Raw genomic sequence first — 18,998 nt, 5'->3', positions numbered from 1 at the left:
CACAAAATGGGAGAAATTATTTGCAAATCATATTTGTGATAGGGACTTAAACTATTTAAAGACCTGTTATAACTCAATAATGAAAAGACAAATAGCCTAATTAAGATATGGGTAAAGGATCTGAATGGGCAAATATCCAAAGAAGATATCCATATAACCAATGAGCACATGGAAAGATACTCAACACCGTTAGGCAGTTGGAGAAATGAAAATCAAAACCACAATGAATACTACTTTATGAAACCCACTAAGAGTGCTATAAGCAAAAACAGAGAGGATAACAAGTAATATGAAGAGAAACTGGAACTGTATTTATTGTTACTGGTGTGTAATTGCTCAACACACAGAGGTAGAAAATATATGTATGTATATTAACCTAGGCATATATATGGCCCCCAGGCTCCTCTGTCTGTGGGATTTTCTAGGCAAGAATACTGGAGTGGGGTGCCATTTCCTTCTCCAGGGGATCTTCCCCACCGAGATTGAACCCTCGCCTCTTGGGTCTTCTGCATTGACAGGCAGGTTCTTTACCACTAGCACCACATGGGAAGCCCTGAATATAGACTCAGATACCTCTTTATTTCTATATCTATATACTGATCTTGCCAATTCTATATGAACACTGCAAGATGCTTTTTATATTTTTATTGGAGTATAATTGCTTTACAATGTTGTATTCGTTTCAGCTGTACAAAGAAGTGAATCAGCTATATATATATACATATATATAGCCTCTCCCTCTTGGACCTCCCTCCCATATACAATGGAATATTACACAGTCATAAAGGGGCACAAAGTTGGGTCATTTGTAGAGATGTGGATGGACCTGGGGTCTGTCATACAGAGTGAAGCAAGGTTCCTTTTAGTCCTTCTTGTGTCTTTATTTGTGACTTCTTTCTCTGACAAGGGAACCTAGTTCTTGTTATCTACAATGTACTTTTTCACTTCTTTGATTTTTTTTCTAGAAGTTGTGCAATTCCCAACCCACACTGATTTGTTTAAACTTAGACTTGCTGTTGTCATGCTCACCTTTCCAGGATGGTGATATTCGATTTCATTTGTTACCATTTGGATTCCGTGTTGCCTGCCTTTTCTCCCTTCTGACTCCACTCTCCCATCCCCCATTCTATTCTTGTTTAACTTTTTTCTGTGGTTCTAAGAGCCAAAGGTGGTACGAAGCGTCCCTTCCCTCCTCATACTTACCCATTCTCATTCTCACTTCTTTACACCGCTTTCCCATCCACTCTCCTACTGGTAACCAATCTCTTTAGTTTCTGGTTTATCCTTGAATTTGCTTTGCAGAAATGCTAACATACATAAGTCTGTCTTTCATCTACTTCTTCCTCACAATTATCTTGTTTTTTGTTATTTTATTAATTTGATATGCTTCCATTTTATATGCTTTTAATTTGTATTTCCCTTTTTATTAATGTGATTGAACATCTTTTCAGATGCTTATTGGCCATTTGGGTTTCTTCTAGGAAATGCCTGCTCCAGTTTTTTTGCCCTTCTTGGATTTATAGGAGGAATTTCTCTATTCTGAATACTAATCCTTTTTAGTAATACTAGTTATAGATTTGGAAGGCTTGTATTTTTGTTTATAACATCTTTGATGAATAAACTTAAATGAATCTTAAAGTTTATCTATCCTTTGGCCTTTTGTGTTTAAGAAATCCTCTGTGAGGTCACACAGTTATTCTCCTTCATTGTCTCATAAAAGTTTTAGAGTTTTTTCTTTCACATTTAATCCACCCGAATTTCTTTTTTTTTTAATATCAGGTAAGGTAAGAGCCAATATTCATTTTTCTTCAGTACTGGTTATTAAAGAGTCCATTCTTTACCACTGATGTACATTGCAAGCTTTATCATAAATCAGGTTTTTACACACATGGGGGTCTGTTTTCAGGGTTTGCCCCATGCCAAAACATGGGGCAAATACATAATGATTTTGTATATAAAATAATACAGCTGATAATTCTTGGTTTCTGGGTAGATAGATCTCTCCCACCTTTTCTACTTCAGAGCTGTCTTGACTATTCTTGGTTTTTTGCTCTGCCATATACATTTAAAAAATAATTTTAACTATATTTTATGATATACTTCTCTTTAAGTTTTCTTTAATGTCATTAATAGTTTCATTTTCTCCACAAAGGTCTTACATATCTTTTATAAGATTCATTCCTAAGCAGTATTTTTTGACATCATTGAAAATGGTTTTTTAAAAACACATTTCCTGTTTGCTTTTGGTATATAGAAATCCAACTAATTTTTATAAATTGATTTTGAATCCATCAACTTAACTAAATTCTTACTAATTAATTTATCTGTGGATGCTTTTGTGTTTGCTACCAAAATATATTAGTAGTAAAGAGTGATAGTTTTGTTTCTTTCTCTTTTGTTTTTACAGTAATTGATTGTTCCACTTATTTCTAAATATAGTAGCTGCACAAGAAACTTTTACTGAGTTGAAATAAAATGCTTGTAATAGTGCCATTAACACCTCTTGAAAGAGACCCTCTGAAGGAAGAGACCATACCCATTTTTGTTTTACATTCACTAAGGAGAAGCTGTGAAGGGAGAAAGGAATTAGACTGGAATATTAAATTATATTCTGTTTACATTTTAATATACATGGTGTAAGACCACCAGGTTCTATGAAAGGATAAATACTGTATCATTAGACTGGTTGTGGATGGTTTTATGTCTCACTTTGCAGTTATAGGTGAAAAAGGTCAGGATATACAACTGCAAAATATGAGCTAGGTAGAAGAATATCCATTAAAGAAAAAAAAAAACAGGAAGAAATGGACAAAAATGTTTGCAGTTCTTATTTCGAGTTAAAGAATCATGGATGATTTTTTTCTTCTTTTTTAATATATCTCTATACTTTCCAGTTTTCCCAAGATGAGTATCTATCACTTTCATAACCAGGAAAGAAACAAAACTTAAAACTAAAAGCAAGTCTAAAACAAAATTTAAAGGTAAGGATGATCTACTAAAAATGTCCAGTTAGAGCTAAAACAATCAAGTACATCTGATGTGCCTCCTTCCACCCAGACACACCACTGCAGAGCCAGCTGGCTACATAGACTAACACACCGTGTTATGTGTAAGAGAACGACCTCGGAGATGCGTGGAACTTCACCTTTCCGTTAAGGGCGTGTATGGACCTGATGTGAAAAAGTCATACACAATTGGTCTTCATTTCATTTGTTTTGAAATGTGATCAACTCAATTATCCACAAGATATATTTTTCCTTTTTGTGAATTATTTATCACGTTTTCATATTTAGAGATTTTTAACTTGCACTGCTTGTTTCCTAAGGATAAACTTAGGAAATACAGGCTAATTTTCGACTGGCTCTACTCTCTCCATTTTTACAAAAAGGAACAGAAGCCCCCAGAGATTAAGTAGGTCCTTTCTCTGTGCCTCTGCTCAGCTGCTCCCTTCAAAGGGCTTTGTCTCTCATCAGATACTTGTCAAAAATATCTGTATTCTCCATCATAAGATCCATGAGATTAAGATCTTTGTCCTGCCCTCCTGTGTATCCCCAAGCCTAGCACAGTACCTGACATAGTACCTGATACATAATAGATGTTGAAGAAACCTCTACTGAATGTTAAATACACTTTATAAGCAGTTCACTTTCCAAGAAATCAGGCTACCTGCCAAATTAAATATCTGATTGATGGCTTTTGGAAATAGTCACAATAGCATTTGACTACATTTGGGTGGAAATTGAAAACAATCTCTGAGTAAAGAGAAAAGTTAGAAAAAAGTTTCAAAATCTTTGACTAATGAAAAAAGTTTGAAAGCAAAATTACCGTTCTGTTCACTTTTTCCAGTATAGTGAATGTTTCATATTGTAAAACATTTTTCTTACTTTCCTTTATACCATTTAGAGCTGTTAATATTATGGCATCTAGATGCTAAGTGCATGTCGTTGTTAATTGAGCTGGTTTTATATGAAAAAATTGATGAATGAAACTAAGTCAACATAATTTGTAAAAGTCTCTTCATTTCACCTATCTTTCTTAATTTAAAACTTTTTCCCACACAGTTGGGACTGATGGATGTGGCTGATATTGGATGTTAAATGAATATGTTTGGAAGATCATATCTAACCCCAGATCAGTCTTCTGGTTCCTCCCCAGAGGGTCATAGGCTTGAGTCACAAGGTCCTCCTCTCATAGGGCTGAGTGTCTCGGGATGGGCTACGGAGTGCTGTGCGCTCTTGTTTGGGGGCAGTATTTTTCCCAGCTGTATTGAGCCATAATGAACATATTGTGTAAGTTTAAGGTATACATTGTGATGTTTTAATGCATGTATATATTGTGAAACGTTCACCATGGTAAGGTTAGTAAATACGTCCTTCACCTCACATAATTACCACTTTGTCTATTCATCTTAAAGGAGGATTTGGTGTTTTAATTATAACAGCTTCTTGCACCTAGACCTACTTTAGATGTTTGTATATAGAAGTAATTTTACTATAGACAGAGATAATGATACAGTATTAAAGTTGTACAGTTTCTAACATTTTGAAAAGAGAGTTTTCATAGTAATTCAGTTCATTCTTTTGATTTGGCACATAATCCCACTTTCATTGAGGTCTTCCCATACTTTGTATACTGTGCAACATTGGCACTGTATAAAATGAGTAAAATACCACCTTAAAAAAGCTCATGATCTGCCTGTGGTATCTTTGGACGTTACATTTTATTTTCCTTTTTTCTTATATGTGTTATGTTGCTAAATTTGGGGTAAGGAAAACTTGCACTGTTATATTAATTTGGCCAAGAGCTGTAGCCCAAAGCTTCATTTTTTCCCCCGCAGGCCTATAGCAGAGCACTTCACATAGAAATAGAATTTGATTGGACAGAGGTCTCATTATTCAAGCTTCTACTTAATGTATCAGATTGGTCCCTGGTGTCATTTGTATGTGGTATGGCAGGTCAAGTGTGGTATTCTAAAGAAAAGGAAAGCTGATATTTCCTCCTCAAATAGTGGTGGGCAATATGGAAAAGGAAAGCTATCCACTCTGTAAATCTCTCCATATATGGTTAGTACTCAGTAAATCAGTTGACACTAAACTTAAGTTTATCTCATAGATATGTACGTTAAAAAAGATAATCTCTGTTTTCTTCTTGGCAGGTGTCCTTGTAGACTTGGGTCTGGAGGAAAATGGAACAGCCTATCAGAGAGCAGAGAAATATGTTGTTCGTCTAGACAATGAGATACAAACCAAGTTTGAAGTTTTTATGAGAAGGGTGAAACAGAACCCGTACACGCTGTTTGTGCTAGTTCATGACAACTCCCATGTGGAACTAACGAGGTGATTGCTTCAGAGTGAGCAAATACAATATTTCTTCTCAAACAGTAATGGTTATGTAATAAATGATTTAAAAGGTGGTAATTTGAAAGCGCATCTTCTCATGGGTAACTCATTCCTGCCCTTTCCTTGCTCTCCCAGTGTTTCTTACTGCTTTAATATTGATGTTAACTATACTGTGGGCGAATTTTCAAATTCAGAGTTTCAAGTTCCTGTTAAAATTCCCTCTTAAGAGCATCTTGGGACTCGGCTGCTCCAGGGAAAGGGTAACAGCAAGGAGGAGCTGGTGAGCAGCCTCCCAGAAGGTCCACGTGCTTCCCTGTTGCAGCCTCTCTTCCTCCTTGGTTCTTCTCCTACCCTCCCTTTCCGGGCCCTCTTTTCCTTCCTCTCCTGCTATTTCTCCTCCTCCTTACCTTTCTCTCTTCCCTCTTCCCTTTAACAGCAGTAGGGATGCCACATCCATGGTCTGAGAGCATTTTCAGAATCTTCCACAATTTACCAGTTTAAACAAGGGAACATTCTCTTTATGGGCTTTTTAATGATAGGGTAGTATGTGTGGTGTGATGGAGTCAGATCAAATCACAGTACTTATCTGGTAGGGGGTATCTTTGTTGCTATGGATTGGAAAAAGCAAAAAGATTTTTTTTAAGGAAAAATAGTTGTCACATATTACATATCATGGTTTGTCCGAAAATTTTAGCATCCTCAAGCACTCACAGACTTTCTTCCCTTGGGACACACTGAGGTTAGGCATCTGGATTTTGTTTTTTGATCTGTGATAGAGATGTTAGAATTACAAAAGCACTTGTTCAGAAGTTAGAATGTGCTTGGTACTCCATAATCTGGTCTAGAGCCCCATGCAGGTGTAAGTAAGATCTTGCATAACTTGTTAAATTTGCAGAGAAGGACAGAGGGGTGAGAAGGGGGTAGGAAAGGTAAAGAAAAGAAATTTTGCCCACATCCTGTTCAGTTACTGCTTGTGTTCTATGAGCAGAAATAGCTCACTGACCTTATATACCTCATCTTTGAAACTTCTGAGGGTTTCACACTGAATCTCTCTGTTTAATTCTCATGGGCATTGAGATTACTTCTTTGACTATATATATATATATACACACACACACACACACACACACACAAACGCATGTGTTTTTGAGGCTGCATGGAAACCTGGTACATCCACATTGAACGGAACAAAGATATAAAAGTGTTGGTCATGGGGAGAGGGCAGGAAGAGCCCTCTCCATGGTCTAGCAGCCTCAAGGGAGGAAGCAAAGTGTATTAACACAGCAAGGATTCCTTGTCGTTTGGGGAATCTCTCTAGGGGCACAGATCATTGCTCAGCATCATTTTTTGATCGAGAGCTCTCTTACACTGGTGAGGCTTTCAAACTAAAATAATCCACCTCAAGCTACAGACTTGGATATCCTTGGCTTGGATAATGGAGTTTAGACTTCAAGGTGTATCATGGACAAACTGAAAAAGGAAAAAAAAAATGTCCCTGAAAGCTGTCTGAAAGGGGTAAGAAAGAGGGTTGTTTCTGCTCTTCTACATCAAATGCTGATTGTTTCCACTGCTGGTCTCAGTTAATAAGAACTGAAAAAAAATAGGAGCTAAGACATGACCTCTATTTTGCTCTCTGATTGTGCATCTAGTCACGTAAATGAGGAGGTGTTAATGTGACTTTCAATGTCTCTACAGTGTCATGTCGGGCTCTTTGTCACATGGTGAGCCGGGCCATGGATTGGCTGACAGGGTCATTAACGGCAGAGAGGTTCTGGAAGCTTTCAACCTCCTGGTGCTCCAGGTCACCTCCTGTCCATACACTCTGCAGACCCAACAGTCCCGAATCAGCACCAGCAACGAGGTGCACTGGATGCAGCTGGACAGCACAGTGAGTCTCTCCCCTACCTTCATGTTCTCGGTTCCCTCGGGAGCAGAATCGCATCATAAAACATGATCAGAAGCCTCACGGATGCTTTAGCTTCTAAAAGTTCCATATACTTACAATTAGTATTCACTAAAGGCTAAAGAATGGGCTTCCCAGGTGACTCAGTGGTAAAGAATCCACCTGCCAATGCAGGAGACTCGGTTTTAATCCCTGGGTTGGAAAAATCCCCTGGAGAAGGAAATGGCAACCCATTCCAGTATTGTTGCCTGGAGAATCCCATGGATAGAGGAGCCTGGTGGGCTACAGTCCATGAGGTCGTAAAGAGTCAGACACAACTTAGTGACTAAATAATAACAACAACAAAAGCTAGTGAATAGTGTTCTCTATGAATTTGATTCGGTGGGCTCTACTTTGGGTTATCGTGCAGATACAAAACTATCCACCTGTGGAGTTTGTCCCCCTAAAATGTAACATGATCTGACATAATCATCGATATTCTGGATTAGTTCTGTGCTTTTGGATGATTCATTCTGAGACTTCCCTGGTGGTTCAGTTGTTAAGACTGTTTTCCAATGCAGGGCATGTGGGTTCCATCCCTGGTCAGATAGCTAATGCCTCCTGGCCAAAAAACCAAAACATGAAACAGAAGCAATACTGTAACAAATTCAATAAAGACGTTAAAAAAGTCCACATTAAAAAAAAGAGAGAGAGAGAGACATGGAGAAAACAGATTGGTGGTTGCCAATTGGTGGGGGCTGGAGGGCAGACAAAATGGGTAAAGGTGGTCAAAAGGTACCAAAATCCAGTTATAAAATGAATAATGTACAGCAAGATAACAATAGTTCATAACACTGTACAGCCCGTTTGAAAATTGCTCAGAGAGTAGATCTTAAAAGTTCTCACCACGAGAAAAAAAGAATTACAACCATATGTGGTGATGGGTGGATGTTAATTAAACTTGTGGTGATAATTTCACAACATAAGCAAATAGCAGATTATTATGTTGTACACCTGAAACTAATGTAATGTTCATGTCCATTATATTTCAATAGTTTTAAAGAAGAAAAAAATCAAGTTATACACCCTGTGTGTTAGTCACTCAGTCATGTCTGACTCTTGCAACCCCATGGACTGTATGTAGCCCATTAGGCTCCTCTGTCCATGGGATTCTCCAGACAAGAATACTGGAGTGGGTTGCCATTTCCTTCTCCAATATATACATCTTAAATAAATACAATTTTCATTTGTAAAAACAAAATGACAAACATAGAAAAGAAAAGAAAAACAAAGTAGAAGAAGACAATTGCAAAAAGCCAAAGTGGTCTGTGGGTTGAAGGAGGGAAAGTGCCACCCATTTGAGAGTATCAGGAATGGTGACAAGGAGGACAGCACGCACGGGGTGGTCTCTGGAGGAGAGGAAGGACAGAGCAGACACTGCCGACAGCAGACATCAGGGCAGGGCTAGAGAGGAGGAAGCACCAGGCATTGTTCAGAAAATACTTAGTGGGATTGAATGAAACCTGCAAACATACATATGGAATCTTTGAGACAAGGCTGGGAAAGCTTACGCTTGTTACACGTCGGTGAATGATTTTTTAGCAAAGGCGCAGTATTATTAGAAATAGCAGAACCTACTCTTTTTTCTTTTTTGGCTGTGCACGCAGTTTGCAGGATCTTAGTTTCCTGATCAAGGATTGAACCCAGGCCATTGCAGTGAAAGTGCTGACTCCTAACCGCTGGACCGCCAGGGAACTCCCAGAATATGCATAATTCTTATATTTTTTAGTTTCACCATTATTCAATGTTAATATACAGCTCTGTGAATTTTACCCGTGGAACCAGCACCCAGATGAAAAACTAGAACACGAGCTTCACTCCAGAGGCCAGGCACTCTGTCGCCAGAAGGAGGCACTCTTCTGGCTTGGTTTGCCTCATTTTGAATGCTATATAAATGGAACTGTGCAATAGGCATGGGCTTTCCAGGTGGCGCTAGTGGTAAAGAACCCGCCTGCCGGTGCAGGAGACGGAAGAGATTCAGGATTGATCCCTAGGTTGGGAAGATCCCCTGGAAGAGGAAATGGCAACCCACTCCAGCATTCTACCTGGAGAATCCCATGGACAGAGAAGCCTAGCAGGCTGCAGTCCATGGGGTCACGAAGAATCGGACACAACTGAGGTGATGGGCAGGGAGGCCTGGCTTGCTGCCATTCATGGGGTTGCAGAGTCGGACACGACTGAGCGACTGAACTGAACTAAAGTGATGCAGACATGCAGCAGGCGCTCTGTGATATATAACTTCTTTTGCTCAACATTGTGAGATTCTTTTATATTTTAATGAGTCGTGAAACAGTCGTTCTTTTGGTTGTATACAGGTTACGCTGGGTGACTCACCACAGTTGATTTATTCACCCTGCTCACTGATTTCAGTTGCTGCTTTGAGCATTCTAGCTCATGCCTTTTAGTAGACATCTGTATACACTTTTGTTGGGTATGTATCTGGGAGTGAAATTGCTGAGTGCAGAGTTCAGCTTTAGTGGATACTAAGAGGCTGCATTTTAAGGCAATTTATTAACTATAAGAGGTCAAGTCAAAGTGATTAGAAAGGTGGGGGTGAGTCATCTGGCTTCTCTGATAATTCAGGTTCGAATGAACGAGTACCTCAGTCAGAATAGAGGTGCTGGCAATAAAGAGGATGGAAGAAATGGTAACTTTTCTAGGATTTGTTTTTTGAGGAAGAGGGAAAAGGCAGAGATATTTTTAAGGTGGTGCCTTTAGTGGGAAAAGAGAAGATAGTAGAGCAGTAGAGCTGCGTGCGGAGGGCACACAAGACAGATGTGAACTGAGCGGAGGCCAGGCAAGTGCGCCGTGGCAGACACAGAGCTGGGGTAGGAGCTGGGACTCTATACTGAGGATTTGGAATATTTTTTCAGGAACGCTGATCACTGACCGAAGCAGCTGGTATAGATAAAATCATGGAAGAAAGTAATGAAGAGAATGGCTGAGAGAGCAGCGAGGCCAAGGACTGAGGGTTTGGCCTCAGGAGTCCTTGGTGACCTTCCAGGGAACAGTGTCCACGGAGCAGAGGGTTGGGCTGGAGGGAAAGCAGAGATGGCTGCACAAAGACAGGGAGTGCTAAGCTCAGGGTCACTGACAGGGCAGGACTCTGGGAGCGGAGATTTTTTTTATTTTAAGCAGAGCAACATTTTCCCCAAAGATACAAGAATTCAGTAAATCATGTCACTTATGATTTGTGATACTGGGGGAGCCCAGTAGCTCTAGTTCTTCAAACCCCGCTAGCTCCAGGTGATTCTAAGCCATCTGTGTAACAAGCTGCCCCTATCATTTTGCTAAGAAAAAAAAGAGAAGGAAAAAAAATGAAAGCATTTCGTTCAGATCTTCTCACTTTTTAACTGGATTGGGGGATTGCTGTTGAGTTATATGAGCTCTTTATGGATACTGGATATTAACCCCTCATCAGGTAAATGGTTTGCAAGTATTTTCTCCTATCCAGTAGGTTGCCTTTTCACTTTGTTTCCTTTGCTGTGCAGAAGCTTTTTAGTCTGATATAGTCCCACTTGCTTATTCAAAATTTTTTCTAATTTTCAGGCAATAACATGTTTCAGGTCCCTCCTCCCCAACCCTGAATATCAAACACCTTGTGCCCTGCCCTCACTGGCTTTTGCTCTGTGTTTTGAACCAGGAGGATGTGAGCTGTGAGGAGAAGCTGTACTTCGGCCTGAACGAGTACAGTAAATCTCTGCAGTGGGGAATCACGAGCCCCCTTCTCAGATGTGACGAGACATTTGAAAAAATGGTGAACACGCTCTTGGAAAGGTAAGTAAGGACCTTCAACCTTGTCTTTAGCTGCTCTTGTTTGTCTGAACACGCCAAACGTCTTTTTGTCAGAGTCACAGGGAGTTTTGGTGGAGCCCAGGCTATGCAAATGACACTCAAGAGCAGAATAAAAATAGCCTGTCCTGAGATGACCTTTCACTCAGCTGGGTTTTCTATCATCATCCAGGACCAGCAAAGGAATCCGGTGACCCCAAGTGGGAAGGAGGACCACCTTCCGTGCTCTGAATCATCTCCCAGGCAGGTTCACAGCTGCACCCAGAGATGATTCGGGCAGAGAGGGATTGGCTTATTAGAAGCCATTCCTCTGGGGTCTGGCTTCCCCCTCCCCATCATGCACCCCACACTTTTCTCCTCTGTCTACCACAGGCAAGCACCTGTGAAATGAAACTTTACTATGAGAGACTTGAAGTGTAAACTGCTGCTGCTGCTGCTAAGTCACTTCAGTCATGTCCGACTCTGTGTGACCCCATAGACAGCAGCCCACCAGGCTCGCCCATCCCTGGGTTCTCCAGGCAAGAACACTGGAATGGGTTGCCATTTCCTTCTCCAATGCATGAAAGTGAAAAGTGAAAGTGAAGTCGCTCAGTTGTGTCCGACCCTCAGAGACCCCAGGGACTGCAGCCTTCCAGGCTCCTCCATCCATGGGATTTTCCAGGCAGGAGTACTGGAGTGGGGTGCCATTGCCTTCTCCGGAAGTGTAAACTGGAGAACACTAAAGACTGGAGAACACTAAAGAATAATCAGATTGTTTGAGCTCAGTTTCAAGTGGCCCTCCTCCAGTCCCCGACTTTGGGGTAAAGGTTTATGACTCTGTCTCCTTTTCCTTCCTCAATTTCAAGTCAAATGCTGGAAGAGCAAAGGGATTTTCTGTTTTGTTTGTTCATTTTATTTCCCCTCTCTGATCTTGAACTATAGACTCAAAAAAAGAGGCATAAGAATTTAATCTAATAGGGAATTCCACAGCAGTCCAGTGGTTAGGACCATGATTGAATCTGTGGTCGGGGAACTGAGATCCCTCAAGCTGGGCATGGCCAAAAAAAAAGAAAAGAATTTAACCTAGCAGAGGTTCCTCCCTGTCCACTGCAATATTCTGTCTGATCATCCAGTGATGGGGCAGTCAGGCACTACGTGATGAGATACATTTTTAGTAGCTCTAGTTCTTAACACTGTCTCTCATTGATCACAAACCATCTATTTAAAAGCTGCCCTATAAGGTTGCTAAGAAAAAGAAATAAAGATGATCGGGGAGAAACGTCCTACCCAGCAAGTTATTGGGTGGTGTCAGGAAAAGGAACAGGCTTGCAGGGGGATTTTGTACTTTCGCAGCTGTTGGGTTTGAGAAGACTTAACAGACACTGAGATGTTAATCCCCTCATGGTGCCTGTGATCTGAGATTTCTAAAACCACCTCATGAGTGTCCCCTCTAAGGGTTCCCCAGCCTCCTGTTCTATCTACCAGCTTGGAACCTATCTTTTCTTTCAGTAACATCTTGCAGTTTTAGAACTTGTATTTTAATGGACAGTCCCATCAGCTCCTATACAACTTTTGTAATCCTTACAAAAACTATGATTACAATTGAATACAAACAAAAACAAAATTGGGAAAACTATTCACTTCTAAATTCATAGCTCTTTCAGTGTAAAATTTAAAAGCCTGCATGTCAGATGGTAAAGAATCTGCCTGCAATGTGGAAGACTTGAGTTCATTCCCTGGGTTGGGAAAATCCCCTGGAAAAGGGATTGGCAACCCACTCCAGTATTCCTGCTTGGAGAATTCCATGGACAGAGGAGCCTGGTGGGCTACAGTCCATGGGGTCACAAAGAGTCAAACTCAACTGAGCAACTAACACTTTCACTTTTCATATCAAAGTTACCCTTTGATCTAACTTTGGTTTTCTTACATGCCGCAGCAAAAAAAAAAAAAAAAAAACACCAGTAAGCCTTAAACTTGCATCATCTGTGCTCACTTCCTCCAGCCCAGGTCCCCCAGGCTCATAATAGCTATGATTTATTGAACACTTGAATGGATTGGTTCAGGAGGACCAATGGAACTAAAGGAGTTCTTTACTTTTCCCCAGTCTACTAAATCTTTACCATTTGAGAAGACATTGTCAAAGAACTGAATAAAATCCACACTCTTGTCTCTGACTGACTGGATGATCTTAGGCAAGTAGCTGAATTTCTCCCAGTCCTTAAATCAGCATCCTTCCATAAGAAAGTGAATCAGAACCCAGGGAATCAATCCATGGTCTTTTCCAGCTCTAAGTACTTCAAAACCATAGTAGTCATTTGCTGACCTGAACTGGTATTTGACCCTGGGCTTTCCTGTGCAAGGCTGGTGATGACTGTTTCACTTTAAATAGAATTATAAAGTGGAGCAAAGGTGAAATTCCCCTCTGGTCTACCCAGCTGCTAGGAAGCTGCCTGTGCTACAAGCCAGCATCCAGGAAGAAAGTTCATAGACCCGCCATCCTTCTGCAGGCTCCACAGGAGGCCCAGCCAAGCTCCTTGCTTTCCCCAGGCCTACTTTCTTGACCAGCACCTCTTCAGGTCTGCGAGTGTGTCCTCTTTACCCATGTGTATTCCTTGTCTTCTGGCCGGGTCTTATGAGGAATAGCACGTAAACGAGAGGTTTATTTTCTGCCTGCTCTGTAATTGTAAAAAAACAGAAAAAAAAAAAAAACCCCAGCCAAGTTGGTCCAGTGGAAGGTGGTGAGCAGGGAATGTTGGGGTGAGTCAAGGACACCCCTGCTATTTATTTCCCTGGGCTCCTTCCGCCCAGGTGGATGGGAGACCACACCACTAGGGGATGCTATTTCTCCAGCCGGCTCCAAGCTTCCTCCATTTTTATGAGAAGATACTGTTATTGCCCCGAATCAATGGACATGAGTTTGAGCAAATTCTAGGAGATGGTGAAGGACAGAAAAGCCTGATGTGCTGCAGTCCCTGGGGTCGGAAAGACTCGGACAGGACTTAGCGACTGAACAACAATTGTTATTGCTACAAGGGAGCTGACCTCAAATTAGCCATAATAATTACTCTTTTTACTCCTCATACTTCACAGACATTACGTTAGTGTATCAGTTTCCTCAACTGTAATTTTAAGTATCAGAGAAATAAGCTACCAAGCATTCAAACCCCAGGACAGCAGCAAGAGCTTAGAATTTAGGGATGATCGTTTATAACTCTGTGGATAGTCTGAGTGGACCAGTGCTTCTCAAGATACAATGTGGTACAGATCACCTGGGGACCTTGTCCAGGCTGTTTCTGATTCCGTGCACATCGGGTAGGAGGGTTTGGCACATCTAACAAGCATCCCCGGTGGGGATGCTGCTGGTTCAGAGACCACTCTGGGAGAAGCTCGGATCCCTAGACTGTCCCTAAGCCTCTTGAACTCGAGGTACCTGTGCCAGCAGGTGTTGTGAGCTCAGCTTTTCCTTCTAGTGATGTGGGCTCCAAGGTCATTCTTCTTTTTAAACTTTTTAATTTTGTGTTGGGGTATAGCCGATTAACAATGTTGTGATAGTTTCAGGTGAACAAGGAAGGGACTGATCCATACATAGGCACGTATCCACTCTCCCCCAAACTCCCCTCTCATCCAGGCTGCCACATAACATTGAGCAGAGTTCCCTGCGCTCTACAGGAGGTCTCCAAGTTCATTCTTTTTTAACAAATTAATTTATTTTTAATTGAGAGATAGTTGCTTTACAATATTGCTTTGGTATCTGCCATACATCACCATGAATCAGCCATAGGTATACATATGTCCCCTCCCTCTTGAATCTCCCTCCTACCTGCCATCCCATCCCACCCCTCTGGGTTGTTACTGAACCTCAGTTTGAGTTCTCTGAGTCATGCAGCAAATTTCCTCTGGCTATTTTACAAACGGTAGTGTATATGCTTCCATGCTTCTCTCTCCATTCGTCCCGCCTTCTCTTTCCTCCCCCCGACCCGCATCCATAGTCTGCTCTCTCTGTCTGCATCTCCACTGCTGCCCTGCGAATAGGTTCATCAGTACCATCTTTCTAGGTTCCATATATATGTGTCAGTATCCGATATCTGTTTTTCTCTTTCTGACTTCACTCTGTATAATAGGCTCTAGGTTCATCCACCTTATAAGAACAGACTCAAATCCAGGTCATTCTTGAGCTCAAGCCCACCACCCACCACTATCCCCTGCCCACCCTGCTGGGTCTCCATTCCTACCGCACAGCCCTCGCGATCCCAGGGCCCCATGGCCCCCATGCTAGCGCCCCTGTGTTCTGTTGAAGGTACCCCAGGCTGCACAGCATGGTGGTTCGCTGCTACCTGCTCATCCAGCAGTACTCGGAGGCTCTGATGGCTCTGACCACCGTGGCGTCCCTACGTGACCACAGCACACCAGAGACCCTCAACATCATGGATGACCTCCTCAGCTGCCCGGGGAAGAACCGCAGCGGGCGCGGACACATGCTCATCCTCAGGGTGCCCTCCGTGCAGCTGGCGATGCTGGCCAAGGAGCGGCTGCAGGAGGTGCGCGACAAGCTGGGGCTCCAGTACCGCTTCGAGGTGGTCCTGGGGAACCCTGCCTCTGAACTCAGCGTGGCAGCCCACTTTGTGGCACGACTAAAGGTTAGCAATGGACAGACCTTCGCTCCATTTTCTAGGACCCCCTCACCCCCACCCCGTGTAGGCGGCTCAGAGACCTGCAGTTTGCTAGAGTTTTGCACAAGTGTCACGCGATCTTCGTGACAACATTAAGGCTAAGCTAAGGGATGTGTCCGCCTTCCTAGTTTATTAACATTCAGTCTGGGTCCCCCATGCTAGTGCATGCATGCAGTTGGTCTTCCATGCTCTCCGACTGCAGGTGCAAAAAAAAATGCGATGACCCAATTTCACCCCTGTTTATTGACCTTGTTCGAGATTCATCTAGCCCTCGGCCATCTGTTTTCTCAGAAAAAAAAAAAGGTAAGTTGTTCTCTCGGACCTCCATGGGGGCACGCCTTTCAATATCATCCATTCACTGAATCTTTTCTGTCCACCCAGAGTCAGTAAAGTATCCTGTTTTCTCTTCAGGGCTCACAGAGGACGATTGCCCACCCTCTTGCATGTGGATTCCCCAACAGTTTGCTGTTTCTTTGTACTTGCTTTGGCCCCAAGTGTGGGCTGGACTGAGACTCTTCCAAGCCTGTGCATGGCTAAGTCCCCCACCCCTCTGCACGGGGAAGGCATTGCTTTTTCTGAACCCCTCCTGTCAGGTGTGGTGGGGGCAGGGGAGACTTCTTTGATCAACTAACCTAAGTCCCTACCTCATGGCCCGCTCAGATTTTTCTGGGGACTCTTCTAATCCAATGTGTCCCAGCCCTTTGACAGCACTTAATGAAATTCTGCACACAGATAGGTGTGGTACTGAGCAAGGTGCTCTATGTCTGGGTTAGATCAACATGGTTTCTGAACTTTGCAGAAACTAAATACTGAGCTAACCTGGATGAAGAAAAGCCTACTTTGGCACAAATTGTATAAAAAGAAAGCATGCAGTCTTAGAGGAGTTATATTTCCATCTGGGCTGCAGTTTACCAGCTGCAAAATGAGCATTAGACTGCCTGGTCTCTAAGGGCTGTAATTTGAGCATTATTATTTCATATTCATAGAGCATTTTACAAATGTAAACCTTTGTATTGTGTATAACTACCTAACTCAAATAATCCAAAATGCAAACAAAATGTCTTGTATTAGCTTGATACACAGTTGGAACAAATAAATCTGTCTAAACATAGAAGCTCCTATATTTAGTGGAAGTTGTAACATTTACATTTCACATATGGATATATAGATATAATGTTCACAGTTTTGAATTAAAGTCATAAACCAAAATATAGCAGTATTCCTGGGATAAGTAAGAAATGAGAATCCTGAAACTCTTCTTACAATACAACTTGTTAGTTATGAGACAATTTGAATGATGCTAATGATGAGGAATCTGGACAGGCAGGTAATCAGCACTGCTCTGTGAGGTCTTGTACACCTTCTGCAGGGAGATGTTCTAAAAGGCTATGAGGCTGCAAGGTCTTCTCTGGGTCTCTGTTGGCACTGACCGGGTGTAGCTGCTTAGAGCGTCTTAGGTTGTTTGTTCAGATACTTACTAAATCAGTGTAAATCAGCAGTCTTCAATAATTTGCCCCTGTGGCCATAGTTTGAAAACCAGTCAATAATTGAGGTTCCTACCTGGCTGCAACGGAGAAGGCAATGGCACCCCACTCCAGTACTCTTGCCTGGAAAATCCATGGACAGAGGAGCCTTGTGGACTGCAGTCCATGGGGTCACTGACAGTCTGACACAACTGAGCAACTTCACTTTCACTTTTCACTTTCATGCATTGGAGAAGGAAATGGCAACCCATTCCAGTGTTCTTGCCTGGAGAATCCCAGGGACAGGGCAGCCTGGTAGGCTGCCGTCTATGGGGTCACACACAGTCAGACATGACTGAAGCGACTTAGCAGCAGCAGCAGCAACCTGGCTGCAAGCACATCAGAATCACCTGCAGGGCTTCCAGGGGCTGCTAGGGGTGTGCCATGAAGAGATCTCAGGTGATTACTTCTCAAGCAGTTACACCTCAATTCGCATGAGTAGTGGCCAAGCACCAGCTACACAGAAGAGATTTCCAGGGACTTCCTTGGTGGTCCAGTGGTTAAGACTCTGACCTATAATGCAGGAGTGCAGGTTTGATCCTCTTGGAACTAAGATCCCACATGTGTGGGGGATGGCTTAAAAAACAAGAGAGTTTCCATATGTTCAAAATCCCTCAATCACATCGATCCATCCTTTTTATATTCCACCTTTTTATTTTTAAAAATATTTATTTTTATTTATTCATTTGTCTGTACCGGGTCTTTGTTTCCGCACACAGGATCTTTAGTTGGTAGCATGTAGAATCTAGTTCCCTGACCAGGGATCAAAGCCAGGCCCCCTGCATTGCAAGGTAGAATCTTAACCACTGGACCAGCATGGAAGTCCCTATTTTCCACTAGTGTGGAAGTGAAAATTTGAAACATTCACATCCCTAGTAAGACTGCCACTTGGCAGGTGGTCTCTGTTTCACCTGCTGATTTCTAAATTATTAATACCAACCTTTACCACTGATGAAACAGCACCAGGATCCCTTTTGTCTCTGCTGCTGCTGCTGCTAAGTCTCTTCAGTCGTGTCTGACTCTGTGCAACCCCATAGACGGCAGCCCACCAGGCTCCCCTGTCCATGGGATTTTCCATGCCTTTTGTCTCTAGCCTTGGGTAATATCCAGTGCCTCTTTTTCCATTAGGGGGCCTTATTTTTGTGCTTATCCTTTAGGTATTGTGGTTAACTTTTAAGTGAGAATAAGTACTTTGGAAGGATATAAGTTTATATCTAAGTTAGTCTGTCCAGAAGGCCTGTGAAGCTTTCATTAGATTGCCTTGACCTCAAACCCCATAGGAGCCCCTAAGTCAATGCTCTCTCAGTCTTTCGTGTTGTCTTAACTGCTTCTGTAGGAAAAGCTCCCTGAGGGCATGACAGACCAGTAGAAGAACGGCAGCCATCCATCATCATAAGTAACAACGGGACAGGAAAACATTATGTAGTGGGTTTCTCTCGCTCTGATTGCTCAAGAGTAAAAGTGGAATCTGTTTAATCATTTTTTGAAAATAATTCTCCTTATAAAACATGACATCTATTCTTCCATCATTATAGCCCAACCTCATTCTTGCTAGAACCATGAAGTATATTTGGGGAGACCTAAGTATATTCAGGGATCTCATAAGTCCAACAAGAAGGTTTATGAGTAAAATTATTCTTATTTGCAGAAGTATTTGCTTTGACTTAGGTAATGTTCTAGTTCCCTTTGACATGAAGATATATGGAAAACTGAATTGGGGGTGGGGAGAAACTTTCTGCTAATGTCTTAATGT

The 18,998-nt window shown here is 42.1% G+C and overlaps 1 protein-coding gene across 5 annotated transcripts in view; it reads left to right on the top strand.

Annotated features, from left to right (window-relative positions):
- Positions 1-18,998, top strand: part of GREB1L (growth regulation by estrogen in breast cancer 1 like) — a 244,929-nt gene that overhangs the window by 203,240 nt on the left and 22,691 nt on the right. For all 5 annotated transcript variants that reach the window (XM_018039524.1, XM_018039523.1, XM_018039522.1 and 2 more), the window contains 4 exons: positions 5,156-5,336; positions 7,035-7,227; positions 10,925-11,058; positions 15,350-15,689. In XM_018039524.1, coding sequence (XP_017895013.1) covers positions 5,156-5,336; positions 7,035-7,227; positions 10,925-11,058; positions 15,350-15,689 — 848 coding nt within the window. The remainder of the gene's footprint in view (positions 1-5,155; positions 5,337-7,034; positions 7,228-10,924; positions 11,059-15,349; positions 15,690-18,998) is intronic.

Source organism: Capra hircus, chromosome 24, assembly GCF_001704415.2.
Source record: "Capra hircus breed San Clemente chromosome 24, ASM170441v1, whole genome shotgun sequence".
In the NCBI taxonomy this organism is placed as follows: domain Eukaryota; kingdom Metazoa; phylum Chordata; class Mammalia; order Artiodactyla; family Bovidae; genus Capra; species Capra hircus.
This window is presented reverse-complemented; position numbering and strand designations above follow the sequence as displayed.